The sequence below is a fragment of the Anguilla anguilla genome, chromosome 4 (genome assembly GCF_013347855.1).
Source record: "Anguilla anguilla isolate fAngAng1 chromosome 4, fAngAng1.pri, whole genome shotgun sequence".
Classification (NCBI taxonomy): domain Eukaryota; kingdom Metazoa; phylum Chordata; class Actinopteri; order Anguilliformes; family Anguillidae; genus Anguilla; species Anguilla anguilla.
Window position 1 is genome coordinate 25,748,637 of NC_049204.1, and position 19,484 is coordinate 25,768,120.

At 47.7% G+C, this 19,484-nt stretch overlaps 1 protein-coding gene across 1 annotated transcript in view; it reads right to left on the reverse strand.

Annotated features, from left to right (window-relative positions):
* midn (midnolin) overlaps positions 1-18,935 on the reverse strand; it is a 33,134-nt gene extending 14,199 nt beyond the window's left edge. The window contains exons 1-5 of the mRNA XM_035414492.1: positions 18,628-18,935; positions 14,731-14,959; positions 12,365-12,452; positions 11,867-11,929; positions 420-962 (exon numbers count right to left, since the gene is read on the reverse strand). Of these exons, the coding sequence (XP_035270383.1) occupies positions 420-962; positions 11,867-11,929; positions 12,365-12,452; positions 14,731-14,951 (915 nt within the window). The 5' untranslated portion in view covers positions 14,952-14,959; positions 18,628-18,935. The remainder of the gene's footprint in view (positions 1-419; positions 963-11,866; positions 11,930-12,364; positions 12,453-14,730; positions 14,960-18,627) is intronic.
* Positions 18,936-19,484: the final 549 nt, after the last annotated feature.

The following is a 19,484-nucleotide window of genomic DNA, read 5'->3' on the forward strand; positions in this document are numbered from 1 at the left end:
TACTGAAAGCGAAAGTCTAAACCGCGGGAGGGTAGCCATATTTAACACTCCCTGAGCAGGAAGGAGAATGGCCGCCTCGCAAAACACAAAAGGGCAAAGACTCCCAACGTGAGTGCAAACTCTCACGTCCTCTTACTGGGGGGGGGGGGTCTGCCTCATCTGAGGTCAGCCTGAGGAGTCAGGGAAGCCAAATAAAGAGCCCACGACCCCCCCCCTTCCCCCAAGCTTCAGTCAGCTTCAGTTAGCTGGCAGATAAAGCTAATGCTAATGATCAACAGGCTGGCCTACTCAGAGGTTAATGTTTCATTGCTCCTGTTAAGGCCTGTTTCCCCACTCAAGCCTGACTGTGTTTGAGCGGGGAAAAGCTGTAATGGGTTTTCTGTTTGTCCAACGGCGGCAGGGCGAGAGTGGGGGTTTACCTCAGGGCAGGGGGCCGCAGGGGCGGGGCTCTGAGCGCTGGGAGCGACCGGGGAGGAGGAGGAGGAGGAGGAGGAGGAGGAGGGCTGGTGCGACTGGAAGAGGCCGTTGGGTAGCGCGGTGTGGCGTGGAGGGGGACTGCAGAGGGACGTGGAGGTGGAGGGGTAGGCGGGGGCCGCCGTTTGGATGCCGCTGGCCTGGTGGAAGGCGGGGGTGGGGACGGGGACGGGGACGGGGGCGGGGGTGGGGGTGGTGGTGGTGGCCGGGGCGGGATGCGCGAGAAGGGGGTGAGGGTGAGGGTGAGGGTGCGGGTGAGGGTGAGGGTGAGGGTGGGGGTGGGGGACTCTCATGTGCCCGCTGCTGGTCCCGGAAGGCCCCGTCGCCCCCCCGGCGCCATCCGAGCCCCCCCGGGCGATGAGGTGCCGGTGCTGCAGCTGCTGCCCGCCGGACTGCTGAGCCGCCAGCTGCAGCTGAACGAACATCATGTGATCGCCCACGCGCAGCGCCAGGGTCAGCGGAGACCGCCCAGACAGGAAGTCGCTGACCTGTAGACAGGAAGAGGAAGAGAAAGAGGATAAGTCATCCATTTTCTGCAAATATCGTGACTTCAAACTGAAGAAGAAAAAGTCAATTCATCACAATATGAAGAATATCCTAAAACGACCACACCCAAGACACAAAGGACACAATATGTTAAAAAATGACCCTGCAATTTCCCTCTATACTGTGATACACCATGAAACGAAGTCGAGAGCAGACCGCGATGCAGACACACGCGTTGTTTCTGCAAACAGCATTGCGCCACAAAGCACAAAGCCGAGTGCTATCTGTTTTTTAAGTGAACACATTCCCTCACAGGAAATACTTCACCGCAATGACACACATCCTATGCAGACATATGGACTGCAGTTGCAGCCCGTCTCAAAGACTTCGAGGAAGAAGGGCAGCACTGGAAAAAGCCCCCCCTCCCGCCCACATCACACATTCCCCCGCACCGCCTCCCTCCCGCTGCCCCGAGCACCGAGACCGAATTTTGCCTCTATTCAGCAGGCACACAAAGGACGCCCTTCTGGCTGGCCAAGGGCCCGAAAAATCAGGCCCAGATGCAGGAAGCGGACCCGCCCGGTTAGCGCGCGCATAATGCCCGATTGTTCTGCCGGCCGCGGCGGATATGGAAGCGCTGCCCATTTTAGGAGCGTCGCAGAGCTGGAAACCAGAGCCAGACCTGGGGGCGAAGTCCCACTGCTTTCACACACACACACACACACACACACACACGCACACAAACCCCAATGCCACGACACCCTCAACAATCCCCTCTTGTTCCGGCTTCCCCCGATTGGCCCTTTGTTGCCGTGGCGCATCACTGGACTGCGCTATTGGAGGGGCTCGTGAGGAGGAGGAAGAGGGCAACCTTTGGGCTCCAGAGGAGTTACCCTGCTTCTCATTTCCATTAGATTAATGAGTCACGTAAAAGGCACGGCATCCCAAAATCCCAGCCCGCTGCACCGCCTCGACCGCCTCCGTCCCGACAATGTCCCTCTCGCCACGGCCAGACGCACAGTCACGCGATAACGCGCAGCATGAAGACTCTCGGCTGGAGAGAGAAATGAGCGCAGGCCGTTGGGGGTGGTGGGGGGGGGGGGGGCCTGAGAGCAGGCCGTTGGGGTGGTGGGGGGGGTGGGAATCAGAGGCCGCCGGAAGGGCGCAGAGCGAGCAGAGTCCTCTCCCCGCCGACGCGCGGGAGCCTTTGTAGCGCGCTCGTGAGCGCTGACCTGTAGTTAACCTCCCGAATCGAAAGGCTCTGCCCTCCTTCATCTTCCTCTCTTTCTTCGGCTCCTTTATTTTTCCATCGACCCGGAGCTCTCTGCAGCCGGAGTGACCTTTGCACGTCCAGAACGCCAGGCTCCTCTCTCTCTCTCTCTCTCTCTCTCACCCAGAGCGAGGGGGGGCCAGGGTGTCAGAGCACCTCAGCGGCCCAGCCCAGCGCGAACGTTCCCCGCGGCCGCCGACAGTTTCAACACCGGACCGACCGCGTCCGGGACTGCGGGGCCCGGCCCGGGCGCCAAAAACGGCCTGCGCCTCCGAGCCTCCGGTTCTGGGAGCGCTCGCTAGCGACCCGCGCGAAAGAAGGTCACCTGTGAGTCACCCGCGAAGGGGGGGGGGGGGGGGGGGGACAGGTGATTACATCTGTGAATGACAGCTGTCATGGATGAGGAAGAGGGCCAGAGGGGTGGGTCATCGACCTCTCACCACAGAATGTGGGAGGGCCAAAGAGCCCCCTGAAGCATCATGCTGACAAGTATAATGTTTCTTCCCCCTCCTACCAGTTTGCCTTCATAATGAGTGTTGGAAATCTGAAAAGGTTTCCAGGTGAAGACTGCACCCAGATTGGGCACGGCCACAGAACGGTTTGGTTTTTATCGGCCTGTCAAACCACAACAGCGTTCACTCGCGGTGGTTGTGCTGGACCAGCTGGAGAAGGGAGGGGGCGGTCTCTTGTCTAACCAATGAGCTTTCTGGCTTGCCTTAATCACACATGGATTATCCAGGCCTACATAGATGACATTCATGAGCGCTCATAAGGGGTTCCCAGCTACTTCGGCGTCTACGGCGACCCCGCACGAGATTTATAGATCACACCTCTCCCACACCCCGGCACAGGCACGGCCCGCATAACGAGGTTTTGCTTTTTGAAAACCCCCCGCCCTCCACAGCGGTTCAGGCAGCATGCGGCCCGGGTCTGCGTGAGGCGCTCTCGCTGTAACCGTAACCGTCTGCTTGAGTCACCAGAGAACCGTCTACGCGTCGCCCACCGCAACAAAATCAGAGACACCCAGCGAAGAAAAGGCCACGCTTCATTTAAGACAAAAAAAGCACACGGCTGGGAAAAAAAAAGTCTTCCTCTAGTACTCCCCAAGAGCCGTCACGTCAATTCATCTATTGTATAAACATTATCCTAGGGGGAGGGGAGGGGGGAGCAAGTTAGAGTTCACTCTCACATCCTTCAGCACGGAGCGCAGTGAGTAATATTAGTAAATGAGGGGTTTTAAAGGTCTGGAGCAGCATATTGATTTTATGCTTGTGCTCTTTTTCCAAATGAACAGAATGCTGGAGAGGCAGTCCCGCTCTCTGATGCACAGATGAGAATCTCTCGCTCTCCCTCGCTTTCTCTCTCTCCCTCTCTTTCAATCATTTCTCTGTCTCTCCCCCTCTCTCTCCCTCCCTTTGACCATCTCTCTTTCCCTCCCTGTCTCTGCCCCTCTCTCTCACTCCCTCCCCCTCCTTCCCCACTCTCTTTCGTTCCTTCCCTCTTTCAATCACTCTTTCCCTCACTCCCTCCCTTTCTCTCTCCCTCAATCCCCCCCTCTCGCTCTCTATTTCTCTCTCTATTTCTCTCCCTGCCTTTCCCTCTCCTTCCTTCCCTCCCCCCCTCTCTCTCTCTCTCTCTCTCTCCCCTCCCTTTCTTTCTCTCTCTCTCCCTCTCCCTCTCTCCCTCCCTCCCTCTCGTCAGTAGCTGGAGAGTAAAGGAGAGCCCTGAGGCCATGAATTCCACAGTGTCAGACGGGGGTCTGATCGCTCACTCCTGACGGCTTTAAGTGAAGAAGGGGGGGGGGGGGGGGGGCACAAACAGAGACAGTCTGCACAGCCTGGCCCGCACGGTTGCCTCTAAAACAGGCCGGACTGCAGCAGGCTCGGGGGGGGGGGGGTGGCAGTCAAACTTCACCCTGCAGGACCAACGGAACCCTTCAGGACTACAGCGGCAGACGCCAGAGTCCATCGCTAAACCCTTCCTAATATGGACCTCTCTCAAAATTCGGCCAGAACGTTCTGACAAGTCCGCACCCCCCTGATCAAAAAGAAGAGGAACAAAAAAAAACAACAAAGCCAAAGGAGTTGAACCAAAAAATTTCCAATGGACAAAAAAGAAAAGCCCTCCTGTTGTTCTCCTCGAGCCAGAGCTGGCGTTGGGCGAGGACAAACCGTGACTACTGGACAAAGCGGAGTGTTCGTGACAAGCCTCCTCTTCCTTAGGGGCACAGAAAGTCCAGCTCTCTGGACTGCAGTGTTCTAACCTAAAGATAGAACAGAACTATCTATGCTGTGGATGGGAGGGACCACAACGGAAAGAAGCAGAAAACAAGCCTCCATCGGGCTTCAATCAACGTTAGATTACATCCCACCTCCTCTGCCATTTTAGTTGTGTTGCAAGGAGAAAAGGCAGCGCTTTCTGTAACAGGAGAAAGAAGTTGGTATGCAGTGTGGGGTGAAACGCGATAAGGGGGATGTGGGGGGTTGGGGGTGAAGATGCTGGAAGGGGGGGGGGGGGGCAGGGATGGTGTGTTGGTGGGGGTGGGGGTATGAGGCGGGGTATGGGGGGTAGATGGAGCAGGAAGCTTTGCCGGTGATGAAATATTCATTGAGAGAGTGCCTTGGGCATTCGCCCCCCCCCCCCCCAAACTCTGTGGCTGACAGTTTTATTTATTGGGGTCCCTGTGGTTCAGGGACCTCATTTGCAGGCGAGGGGGGGTGGGGGTGAATGGAGGGGGGGCAGGATGCTACATTCGCCTGACATTCATGAACAACCGAGCAGCAGGTCCACAGCAAACAGAGCGGGGAGCGACAGAAGGGTCGAGGAAGAGGATCCTGTTCTTTCAACCACGTCATGGTCGACAGGCTCCTGGCGGACTGTTCCAGAACCCTCCTAATCAACCCCAACATCGACCAGAGATGTTCCGCTCACAATGGGAGGCTGTCGATACGCCATTTAGGAAAAAATATACAAATAAATAAATAAATAAATAAATAAATAAACGCAAACGAAACAAGACGCAATTTGGCTAAAAAAACAGCTGCATGGAAATGCACACCATCAAATATCTTTCAAAGCTTGGGGACACACCACTTCTTCAGAGATGGGTCATGACCTGCGCTGTGATTGGATGAACTACAGGGTGCAACAGGAAGAGGACAGAGCCGGCTGCTCATATTGGATCACCGAATCCAACCGGCCAATCGGGTAGAAAGAAAAGATAATAAAAGAAAAGGCAAGTGGCAGCAATGGCCTCGATCACGTTTCCTTTACCCCCCCCACCCTTTTGAGGTCCCTCCACTCCAGCACAATGGCTTTGAAGGTTCTGGGGCTGCAGCGAAGCAATCCACTTAGGAAAGGCCGCGTTCAATAAGACAGCACCTGCCACTCGCCTCGCCTTCCCCGTCCGTCCGGGGTCCTCCGTGTGATCCTCAAAAGAGGAGCAGCTTCCAACAAACAATCCCTTTGATTCCAGCTGATTGATAAAATCTGACCGCACCTCGGCGGTGTAGGGGGGAGGAACGGAGGGGAACAAAAGGCTAGCTCGCGCGCGAGCCGGGCTACACAGCTGCAGAAGAGACGGGCTAACCGAATGAATACGACATTTAAATTTGGGTTTAGAAAAAGGAAACTTACAGCCATTCAGAAAGGTTTGGATTCGTGCTTATTCATCACCCGGGATATTCGCGGCAGACAAAGAAAAGGAACAATGTGAGGCAAACATTAAAAATAAACATCACAAATGCTCTGAGCCCAATCCCTTTTTAAATGGATATTTTGGGGGTTAGGGTGGGTGGGGGGGGGGGTTAGTAATAGCCCATGAGCTTGTTTCTTTTGAGCTCCGGGTCATAGAAACACACCCACGCCTTACTGGAGAGTTTTGTTGTTCTGATTGCCTTCATCAGACGCTGGACCATCAGATAAAGATATTCGGCGTACCGCCCCCCCCCCCCTCCCCCCTCCCTTCCCGGATTAGCCCAGTCACGATGCCAAGCACTCGAAATACAAAGGCGCCCAGCGAATGAAAAGCAGAGGTGGTCACGACACAAGTGGCTGGCTGTTCAGTTTGAATGGCGGCTGCATCAAGGTTACAACCCCCTCCTGACAGACGTGCACGTACACGTACACGCGCACATACAGTAAGTACAGACACGCGTGCACACACGCACACGCACACACGTACATACAGTAAGTACAGACACGCGTGCACACACGCACACGCACATGCGGACACGCGCACATACAGTAAGTACAGACACGCGTGCGCACACGCACACGCACACGTACACGCGGACACGCGCACATACAGTAAGTACAGACACGCGTGCGCACACACACATGCACACACACACGCGTACACGCGGACACGCACACATACAGTAAGTACAGACACGCGTGCACACACGCACACACACACACGCACACGCGCACATACAGTAAGTACAGACACGCGTGCACACACACGCACACACGTACACGCGCATATTAGCACACCCATTTATGTGCATTAGGACAACAAGACTCCCCAGCCAAACAACATCACCACCAGCAAATTCGCTTTCCCTGCTGTGTGTTAATACACACCTCGACAAGCCTGGCCGAGTGCATGTGTGTATCACAGAACCGTTACACAGACGCTTTAGCACTCAGACAGGAGACACTGGCTTTTTTTTGCCGCATTTAAAAACGAAACGCCGCGACTTTGTGGAAACGTCTCTCTCTTAATCGGTCGTGCGTCGCGGCCGAGGTGCGGTACGCGGGCGTTTTGCTTCACGGGGACGTTTCGCAGTCAAGCGCCGATTTGCATCTCTGCACAGGAAGCAAAATGAAGAAAGAATAACGGGCAGTTTGGAAACGTTTGCCAGAACAAACGGCGGTCAACGGTGCGAGCCGACATATTTGTCTTAACAGCATAAACGCACGGTGAGCGTCCTGGAGGAAACGCACGAGGACTGAGGCTTCTTCGCCGATGCTCAGGTATCGATCCATCAGCTTCACAGATAGCTTTTGAAGCCTTCCACTTGCCAACTGCTCAATGCTATTAAGAACAAATGATTTCCAATTGTGTTGGAGTGGCAGATTAACTAAAAAATAGATGAAGTGAAAACAAGCAAAGGCTGTATGGGGGGGGGGGGCAACGCTATTGACCGCAGGACCCAAACGCGTGATGTGTGCGGGTCTTGCTTACATCTCTGTGGAATCTCTCTCGCACCCGGGCAGACCGGACGGGGAGAGGCAGAGGTGTTCCTCTGCAGGCAGCTAATCTGGGGATGGCGAGGACTCTATGTTCGCCGCTGCAGGAGGAACATTAAATTCAAGCGGCAAACCTTCTCTTTTTTTTCTCCTCCCCATGGTTGACTCACTATTGTCCTTCCCAGCATCCTCGTGGCATACAGAACAACCTGTACAGCTCTGTGCCGACTGCAATAGCAGTGACTCACCAAGGCCAGCTATCCCTGCACATCACCAGCAGCAGCTGCCTCCCTCCCTCTCTCTCCCTCTCTCTCACTCACTCTCCCTCTCTCCCCCTCTCTCTCCCTCTCCCCATCTTTATCCTCTCCCTCTCTCTCTCCCTATATCTTCCCTCCCCCCCCTCTCTCCCCATCTCTCTCCCTTTCCCCCTCTCCCCTCTCCCTCTCTCCCTTCTCTCCATCTCCCTCTCTCCCTCCTCTCTCTCTCGTTGTCTCCATGGCCTCATTCATTCCTGGGGGAGTGAGCGGGAGTGAGCGGTACAGATGACAGGAGGGGTGATTGAGGGGTTAGATTCCACCATTTGCATCTTTCCTTTTTCAGACACAATGCCTGCTCCTCGTCCTATATCGAAAGAGGCTGGGCAGGTTTCAAGGGAGGTATTGTAAGGGGGGTGGGGGTTTAGGCAGAACAAACAATTGAATTCCAAAGACAGTGACGGCACCATAAAAAAACAACCAGAGGGAGAACAAGCCAGCCCTAAGATGGTGTCAGCATTTGTAATCTTTCTTTCTCGCCTTCAGCAAAAGCGTGTCGCCCAATTCTGTCCAGCTCCGCCTTCTACGCCATTTCAGCGGCGTATCAAGGTTCAACCGACGAATCGCACGGGCCCACAGCGAGGGGACAGGAAGTAGGAAGGGGTGGATGGCCTGACCGAGCAGCTCCAGAGCAGGGGCTCCACGCTACCGTCCCCACATCCGTGGCTGTTTGCCCAGGGGCCGGTCCCCCCGCAGGGTGGGTTAGCTTTGGAGATCAGATTCCAATGGAACAAAAGGGGGTCGGCAGAGCCGGAGGGGCTGAGGGGCGCTGGCTTTGCCCACGGTCACCATTCAGCAAACAAACATCTCCAAGCAAGCAGAACGCCACCAAAGTCCTTTTTGCCCAGATAAAACCCCAAAAGAAATGCTGTGGTGAATAGAGACAAATGAAAGTTCATAGTATCTTGGAAAGTAGATAAATGCTAAACCTCTACAGATGTTACCCTCATTACCAAACTGTTTAACATGTAGTATGTTGAAAGGTAACCTCTCTCTCTTCTCAGAAGTCTTACTGGTATTCTCATAGTATTGGAACAAGCCCGGCAAAAGAATGGTCAGGTTGACAACCAGAGTTGAAGCAGTGGGCAGACAGAGCACTAGAGCAAGAATATTTTTTTGGATCCAGTGAAAGAGAATTCTGTTTAGGCTCTCACGAAAAACAGGCCATTTGGAAAACAAAGACTTTGGAAATTGAAGCTTTGGCCAACACCCACAGACACCGAAAGTTCACTGCTTCTTGGTAAGCAGACAAAAAAGGCGAAAAAACCTAAACTTAAAGTATCACTGATTTCAGTCGGTTTCAGCAATGCGCTATTTCAACTGCCACAAAATACCAAGAAGAATAAGAAGAAGCATCACTGATGGGAGCCTGGTCAGTGAACTATTGTGGCATTACTGGTGCTAATCAAAGCCATGCCACAATGCATCCTGGTCCAAATTGTTACAGAGCAGACAGAGCACTGTGCTCTTTGACTGCTTAGGGAAAGAAAAGAAAAGAAAACACATGATCTTGATCATCTCTCCCATGCAGCACTAACTAGAGGAAACGGACGCATTGACACAAGGACCGAAAAACAAACAGGAGTGATTGGGAGGACACGCATTGTGTCTGTCCATCGGGGCACTGGGCTGTGAACAATTGAATGTTTTCTTATTTGCCATCCGACGCAACGGTGCGGGAGCAGCAGAGACTGCGGCCAAGCAACTGCCAGGCTCGCAAACCACAGCAAATTACAGGCTACACAAGAGCTGTTAAACGGAAACGAGAGGGGGGAAGAAAAAAAAGAAAAAAGCCTTCATTATAATTACCAGGGTTCCCTTACCATAAAACACTTTCTATCTTACTACACAGAAGTCTGAAATAGATCTCTCCCAGGAAGCAGTTCCAGCAGGCTCCTAGCTGTGCTCCTGAGCATCCTGATGCGGTGATAAGGAGCAGCTATCAGATGCCATTCTGTAAAGACTCTCCACCCGCATAACCTGATCTGGTCCCCTCTTTTTTTTTTTTGCACAGCAGATACATTAACCACATTATTGAGGGGGCTAATCAAGTAAGTCCCCAAACGTATACCTGACGTTTTTGTGCTATTTTTTCTTTTTCTAAATGTTAAAAGCCTATGGGATCAGTTGAGATAGATTGCACATACACTTAAGAGCTTTCAAGGGCATTGCTTGACTCCTGATATTTCCTGAGCTGAATGAAATATAAAGACATCAATGATACATTAATATGTTCCAAGGTGACTCAAAGCTGTCATTTTAATATTCTGACATACATGGCCAGCATCGGCATCCATTTAACCCACAGCAATTCATTCACCTAAACAGAAATATGTGAAATAATTCTCAAGAAGTTTGTTCTTTCTTTTTTTCTCTCTCCATTCATGAGTGACTCATCAGGAAGTTTGACTGCGGCACAATACCACAGAGTCCCATTCTTTAGAGACAATAAGCACCCTAACGAAGGAAGTCCTACCTTCTAATCGACTCATGACTTAGCCACTGCGCTATCTCGCGCCGTCCGCGTGAACAGCCTAGTCTAATCTCACCGCGAGATGTCGGCGGAACAATGGGGCCCAGGGTTTTGCTTTGTATTTTTCGGGAACCGATTTCTCCTGAATGGAGCAGTCTCGGGGGAGCTACGCAGCAAAAGGCGAGGCACATAATGCGCAAGGCATGCTTCCGGCCCACCCCGCCCCCCGCGCACACAAACACGCTCGCTTGTCTGTCGTCACTGCAGCGCCGCTCTCGGCTCCACAATAAAGGCAGGATTTCCAGGTTAAAAATATCTACAGGAAACAAGCCATACTATGGGTTTGAAGCTATATTTTATCAGCAGCACTTACGAAGGCTGCTTCCTCTCTGAGTTTCTCAGCAGGTACTCGCAGGAGTGAAAAAAAACTGTGAAAATGAACAGTAGCTGTTATCGTTTCATGTGAAACCTATGCGTCTTGTCCACATCACAATTTGAATTTTTCACCACTGAAACAGACAATCCCCGTTTGGAACCAATGCCAAAATTAAGATACTAATTTTATCTCCAGTAAAAAAAAAAAAAAAATTTTAACCCGAAATAGGGAGTATATAATATTATGTTAAGGAGATACTGGTGAACATATCGGCAAAATCCAGACGCTGTCAGAGGCATGCCTGAAACGATTCCAGAAAAGTGTGCGTCATAGCTGCTGCCACTACCGTTTGGAATCACACAGGGGTCGAGGCAGCGAGCCGCCGCCAAATGATTTTACAATCTTAATATCGATCATAGCAGTGAGTCATTACTGTGACTCAATGACAAATTTTACTGGTTTATGAGGCAAGTGTATATGTCAATGTTAATATGAGAAAGTACTAAAAAGCTATACATGCTGTGCTTTTCCCCCATGCTGTAATGAGTTTAAAAATTGATATAAACATCTATTAGTCGATTCATTTCCAGCTTATTAGTGTGTACTTGCTGAGATATCTGGCACAAAGCTCTGAAAAATCTCAAGAGGTCTCGAGACAAAAAAAAAAAAAAACACATCTCACGCACTGTACCGCTCGCGTTTCTCGGAAACCTTTTATAATTGACGCGACTCTCTCACAAGCACTCCACCACACACAGAGAGCTGAGGTCAACTTCGCTGTAGGCTGTCAGAATTAAGCAGATGCAGGGCGGGGCTTGCCCACACTTGCTTCAGCTCGTGCTGCACACAGATGTTGCCAGGAGACCAAAAGGAGTTACTTAGATAGAACATGCCTACAGTCAACACATCAGAACCTCCCTCAAAAGACCTGGGGTTAGCTAAAGACGCTTGTAACATTACATTCTGATTATTATCCTACTCTCATATTCATATAGTTTCTTGCTTTCCCCTATATTTAAGTGCAGACAACACAGAGACACTTAAATCTACTAGAATCTAATTTTAACAACTGATACTTGCCTCCACTTTTGTCAGTTTCTTAAGGACATGCCCCACACTCAAATTTTGGAGGTAAAATGCAAAATCCTGACCTCATGCCAAAATTAAGTATCAGATTAAATGCAACAGGAAGCCAAAATTTCATTCATGAGATGTGCATTAAATTGACATACATTTCAGAAAATTAATATGCCCAAATGCTTCAAAGCACCAGCTCTTACCTGTGTTTCTGTTAAACTCTCCAAAGCTTGCATTACAGACTGCTCTGGTCTTGATGCTTGAGACTGCATAAGGTGGGAGAAAAACAATAACAACATAATTTACTGCCAAGTACTCACTCACAGCAGATTACCTGATCACAGAAATCATCGACAGACCACAGTCATGCATATTGCTTTACGGCCAAAATAAGGACAAACATTTACTGTCAGTGTAGCTTGAATATGTACCTAGTTTAAATATAGATGTTCCTCTCAACACCAGACCTTCACCTGCTAAATCTCTCGCCTTCCTCCTCCTGAAGACCAACACCTGTTTTCATTATTATTTCAGTGAACCCCTGGGGGGCTTCACACTGCAGTGAGACATGTGGGTACACAGTAAAATGTTCAGTGTTAACTCAACTCTTAAGAGTGCATACGGTCCCTATTTGACTCATGTGTACTCTGCTAGAGTTTAATTAACAATGGACATTTTGCTGTCTAGAGGAGAATGCTTACCATTAAGCCTGCTTCTACTGTTGGTACAAGCGTCAACCTGCTCCCATCAGTGATGCCAAAGTCTTGGAGTTTTCCTGAACTGAGACGCCTGAGGACAAAATGAGACAGAGAGAGATAAAGTGCAACAGTACAGTCAACAATCTTAACAGAACCCATTATGTGCAGGGAGGTTTGAGAGCACAATTAAGCTTCAGTTCAACTTAACAGCAAAAGAGAGAAGAAAACATGGTGGGAGGACAATGATTGACACATTATGGCTCGACAGTATTTTTTAAAAAGGCAGTTCCTGATCGGAGAAAGATGCCCTGAGTGGGCATGAGACACAGAGAAAAGATACCTCAGTAAATAAGTCATTTTAAAGTAAATGAAAAACTTCAAAAGGGGAGTATTCCAGATATCTTGAAAAGATTTTACTGGCCTCAAAAATAGGTGACAATGGACAAAAAAAGCATTAAACTTTCATAGAGGTGGCACATTAACTGTAGGTCAACTAAGGGAATTAAAGTTGCATTACAAGGAAAACAGGGGGGAATCGAGAGCATTCTTTAAAATATTTGCGTGTACCACATGTACACACCATGCACAACAAACACAAAATCCATGGAAGCAATGCTAAAGTAATATATTACATACAGTGAAATAATCCTGTGATTAAAGAATGAATGCTGCTATCGCGTACATTAACAATGTAACCCGATCGTTCTTAATAAATAGATGAGATGTCAGCAAGCCGTTTCTGGTCATTGCAATTTTTTGGTCTAATTTTAAACGTTGTTTCGAAGATATGACCCAGTTTCAGTTCAGGAAATGCATCACAAGGTCGTGTATTAAAAGGTTTTTACAGGCTTACCGAATAAGGAAAACACTGTCTAGGTTCAAAGAAAAATTAACTTAACCAATAGCTAAGCATTCACAACAGGATTTTCCGGAAAGGGACAGTTTTGCTGGTGTAATTATTAGCGTTTGTGATGGTAAACTAATCTAATGACGCACTAAAAATACCGCTATTAATTTTTCATTATTCAGCAGTATTCCCTCTAGGTGTTAACGTCAGAAAACGTAACATTTTAAGGCCCTCAAATCTGTGCAGAGGACCTTTCGCAGAGTACTGTAAATGCGTGCATTAGCTAAATGTCACCTCCAGCTGAACAAAGGGACTCGACACTTCGCCTGGGGGCAGCTATTTGGGGCAAAGAAGATCAAAAAGGTTCTCGGTTTTAAAGGATGATGTGATTTAGAGGCGATTACTTGAGGGGGCATTAAAGTCATTCCCCTTTTTCAAAGGTAAAACAATGCGACAGTTAAAGAGTCATTTACGAGCGACAAAGGAGCCCTGTTCCACAACCCACGTACTCTGGTCGTATTGTTATTCTATATAAGGAAACCTATTATGAGATCTCAATTATTTAGTTTTGGTTTAATGCTGAGGAGAAAAAACCGAGGAGAAAAAAAACTGACCAGCAGTACAAAACTGTACAGTGTTAGTTGCTTAAACATAGAATGGTTCCCATTGTCCTCTAGAACAGCCAATCATTTCGAGTACCGTTAGTGGCACTCTGCAGTTGTATATACATTGGTATATTTCAAAAAGGTAGTCTATCTAAGGTAGTCTATTTCTGAACCCACAATATCCATCTGAAAATAAACAAGTTTAGGCGACGGATTTTTTTTTCGGACTAGAAAACAGCGATGATCAAAATGCACACTCGTGCAGGCTACACATAGCCTATAAAATGTATTGTTGTTATGCTATGTCGCTGTCCTATACATTTGAAGAAGCTGAGAAAATGGCGTTTACATAATTCTGAGAATGTCAGGGTTAACGAGGAAATCACGAGAATAGCGCAACCCAGTACTGAAGTGGAAATATGCAAGCGTCCCACTTAACCTTCTCATCAACCCCCACACCCCCAACCTGGAATCCAAGTGCGCACCCCGCACCGTCGCTTCGAAAGAGATTTCGCCCCTCAAACCGACTACCGCACATTCAACAAAACAAACTGGCGAAAGTCATAACGCCAGACGTTTATAATAAAGCAACTAACACCACCGCGTAGACCAGCCCCTTCGATAATCACACAACAGTCCGCAAAATAGGCTACTTCTGCAAGTTGAACAATGAATGATGCGAAAACTAGTCTACACAGAACGCTATTTCACACCGAACTTAAACACCACCGATGTATTCCAGATAGTTATTAAAGTCCATGCTTAGGTACAAACGATGAAATGGAAAATGACGTATTCATTTTCACCATGCACGCAGTACTTATGCATGCACTTACAGTTGGTTAAACTACTGACATGCAAAATTGTGAAATTTGTACAGACAACGTGCACAAAGAGTGCGGTGAATTAATACTTACGTTTCCTTGTGTAGCAAAGCAAGTCTCTCTTTTGGTACTTTGAGTCTTTGTGAAAGTCTTCTCTTCAGTCCTTCCACTGTCTCTTCCAGCGGAAGGGAGAGCTCGAAGCGCGTGCCGGTTGTGGAGTGGATGTACAAATTCATGGAGGGCTCGCTCGGGATGGCCTCGCAGGACGGAGCTCCGCGGCTGGTGCAGCTCCGGGCGCTAGGATGTTGGTCCATTCGATAGCCTGTGTTCAAGGGGGAGACAAGGCGAGTGTGGTGGTTGTGAAGCAAAATAATAGGTATTTTGGCTGGCGTTCGTTGGTTTCATAAAAAATAGAACCGAAGGAGTAAAGTCAAGGACAGACGACTTTCTCTCATATGTTCCAAAGGATAGCGCGTGCCTTTTCTCTGAATCTGTACAGCCAAAATAGCCGATGTCTTTCACGTCCTCGTCTTCCTCTATTATTATCGAAAGTACACCCAAAAATGTGCCGAAGTTCCGGTTTCAGTAAGATGTTTTATTTATTTGTCGTTGTCGTTTGGGTCTTCCTTCTGCAACTAATAAAGGTGGGATGTTTGGGGTCCAACATCCAGAGATGTGATGGTCCAGTTTTAAAAATGCTACAGAAGTGTGTACATGCGAGAGTATCAGATGGAAGTAAACACAGGCTACTACCAAGATTCTTCAATTCCAGTTCGCGTTAAATGCAACTGAATGTTTTAATGATCTAATAACTGCAAAAGAAATGCGTGCAATCTACTTGTTCAATGTATTATTATCTCAAATGCTTGGAGCTGTAAGCTGTTTAGTAGCAGGAGACTAGTACTACAGACTGCCAAAGCCTCGTGAAATTAGTACTGTGTAGCTCTCCGTTGCGTACCCATGCTCACGGCAGCTCCAAGGCAAAATTAACAATAAAAAATGTTACAAAGTATCATCCTTTCACAACGACAAGGCACGCCTACCGTCCTCGTCTATTCTGAACCTATCACTAGAGGACTGTTCGGAGACTTTGTTTGCATCGACCAATCGACAACCTGCCTCACACACCCACGTGGCGATCAGATCCCGCCCCTTTTCTTTCTCCCACACTAGCTTTGTCATAGAGAGCCAATCAAGAAGGAAGGGGGAGAGGTTGAACACGCCAAGGAATACGATAGTTCCAGCCCACTCGGGCAATTTCAGGCCATTCATAATGTATTAGAATCACAAAGGCAGTCCAGTAAAAATTCTCATGGCCTTTTATGTTTCCGAACGTGTATTATTGAAAATGTAATGGAAGAGTGACGAAAAGCAGCGAGCACCAACAGAATCACTGGTTGCAGAAGCTGTAAGTTCAATGTATTCAAGTATTTTTAATTGGTTTAAGAAGATTAGGGTGCCGCTGTCGTTCTGTTTCGTGGTCATGAACGTCCAATACCGCTGACAAGAAGGTACGTTTGAACATTGATAGCTTTGACCATACAGTAGGCCATGGGTTAAGTTCAGTTGCGAACTGGAAAAAGTAAATGTGCACCAAATTATTTAAAGCAGCGCAGTCTCTTTTGATATGAGCACATACACATTAGCCCATTTTGGTTATTGTACAGGGTGAAACACTTGTGTGTGTTTAATGGTAACATAGCCCCCTCACGAAGCACATAACCAATTGATTCTGTTACGGCAAATGCATTATATTATAGTATTGGGAAATAGGGTGAAAATACCGAAAAGGAATGAACATCATCACTCATCCGACGTATCCATCTGGTATTCCTAACACCTCTACAAGTAAGGGGCTTTATGTGTATTCAATAGCCAACCCACGAAAAGGATGCGGGCTACCCACATGCAGGTTGAGCCTCGCAGCTGCAGGAAAACAAAAGCCAAAACAGAATGATAGACTTGCCTAGCAACCACACAGGCTCGCTCAGTTTCCCGGACCATAATACAGAAAGACAGACAATGTACAAAAGCAACATTATCTTTCAGGGCCACGTGATTTTGCCCGGCTTAATAGGTGACATTCTTATGCAATCAACAAAAACTCACAGGCTGCACTGTATGCATTATAAATTGGTTATGAGGCCCGGAGTTCGCAAACCCACATGTCTGCACGCTTAGACTTCCTCAGTTCCGACGAACTTTTATAATGCAAACGTTCGTACTTCACAATACAATTTGGTGCCTGTGAATACACTTGAATGCCAAATCTTTACTAGCTTAACGTCGGCATTCATATTTCAATAAACAAGACTTCGGGGTATTGGCAATAAAACAGTAACTGTGAGAACGGCCAATATGGAACAGAAAAATAAGCCTCTGTCGCCCTCCAACGGTAAAATAACGCATAGCACTATCATGCATCCATTCGGCCCTCCAAGAACGGGGTTAATACTGTGCAGGGCTCTACTTCAATTAAGCTAATAAAGTCAGAAGTCATGAGTCAGAAAACTGAAAAAATACTGTATCAGAGTATTTAACGCTGCCAATTTTTCTAGGGACTACACATGCAGACGAACACAAAATAAAACCACAACTGCATTCTAGTTGTCAGCACTGTATAATAATACAACACAGGGCGTCTTGATACGCTGAAGAAGGTTGGCTGAGGTTAAATTACATTGCATGCATTTAACAGACGCTCTGATCCAGGGCGACTTAGACACCCTTTGCATTTCTACGTAGTAAATATTTATACTGCTGGATGTACAAGTGTCTTGCTCAAGGGTACAACAGCAATGTCCTACCTGGAAATCGGCCCTGCAATATTTAGTTAAAAGTCACACGACTGTTAGGTAATATTCGTTTTGATCGGATTGGTTCTTGTCTCGTTTGAAACACTGTAGAAAATGCAATACCATTAGAAAAATATTGAACAATCGTAATCTACAACGTATAGCGGATATATCTAATATTGTCATTCTCGCCAGAGATACTTGGAAATAGGGACTCAGGTTAGTGCCGCCCATTTCCCTGGGACTGGCTTGATTTGCTGGCAATGGTCTTTGGACAAAGGAGTGTAGTACAGAACATCAAAAGTTATGCACAGGATTTCATAGTATTTGCATAAGTGAATCTAATTATATTCGTGCAACACCTCGCACTGCCAAAATCAAGACCCACCTCCAACTCCCACAGCTTCATCCCGAACAATGCCTTATTTATAGGACCCTATTACTGACGAGAGGAGCTACTGTTGATGCAGTGCCACTACTTTTTGTTAAGATGAAACCCATGTCACTACGTCTACCGAAAGGTTTTCTGTCGTTTTCGTACACGTTAAACTGGAGTGGCAGCAAACTAAAATTAGATAACGTGCCTCTTGACTCCAGACTCCCGGCGTGTTGAGGGGACATCCCTGCAGGTTTTACTCCTTACACTCAGTTCAATGCTTACACAAGCATACCTCCCTTCACGCGCCGCTTTTCCTATCAGATTTCCCGGCAGCGTTGCGTCACACCGCACCCAGATTAAACTTCTCGTCAATAAACTAATCCACTCAATGACCAATATGCCAGCGCGGATAAATAACTAATCGTGGTATGAAATGTGAGATCCAGGTGCAGAATGTCAATGCACACATAAACAGTCAAAAATATTTGAATGAGTCACTATGGCTCATTACCCTGGAAGGTTGTTCCAATCTCAGTGCAATTCATATTAGTTGTGTAGCCTATCGTCTTCTTATATTATTATTATCATTTTTATCGTCATTATTATTATTATTATTATTATTATTATAGAGTCTGTACGTTACTACTACATCGCACAATATTGACATGTTAACACGTTACATCCAGCTAACGCGATTTAAACTAATGTCCATTCATTTAATTGCGCACAACTATGATTTAACAAACTCTGGCAAGTTCCACTTCCGTATGGCTTAATTTTCGTGACATCCCTACCAAAAGTTTAAAGGTAACTTACCAATTATCGTAGCGAACACCTTAAGGCTCTTCGGCAAAGATTCGGGTTCTCTTATAAGTTTCCCCAGTTTTATAATATAGATATAATACAAACTAAGAACTTAAATATTCCCAAGACAGGCAGTAAATCCACACACCCGTAGTCACGAGTTTGAACTACTTGATTCTCAAAGGTTGGCTGGACTTATTGAAAGTGACTTCTCATACACCATGAACTGTTGTCAAGTTTTCTCCAGAATGCTACAATACGACGTTACGTCGTGGTGCCTTTCACACACTAAACGCAATCCCTGAAGTGGGACGCTTCTTAAACGGCGCTCTCGCGGATATGGGTGGAGAATTTTGTTAATGCAAGGTCAGCATGTGATTTAAGGTAGCCACGGAATTTCTCTGTTCTATCGGAAAGAATGTGCATGCGTAAAGCACTAGATAGTTAAATTGGTGAAATGAAAAATGGAGGACGGGCTTTCGTTTAGGGGTGCAGTGTTCATTTTAAATAGCCTTGGTCAATAACCTACTTGATATAGCTTGTTGTTTTATAACAGAAAATGATTCCTGACAAATGAATGAACGCCCGCCTATTTCTGGTTAATACGTTGGCAAAGTTTGTGACTATCATTTATGGGACTTGACCGTTTCCACATTTCCTATTAAATGTGCGCACCTTTAATGTTTCGCTTTTGTCAGGACGACCTTAAAAAGAACGTAAAAAAAGTGAGCGCCGTTGAGGTTACAGGAGCGTAACCCTGTAGTGACGACATAAGAAGAAGTGTCACCGGGCAACAAGCACAGGAAAACACATTACACCGATACAGGCATACACATCAATGAACTACATAAGAACACATGCGCGCAACA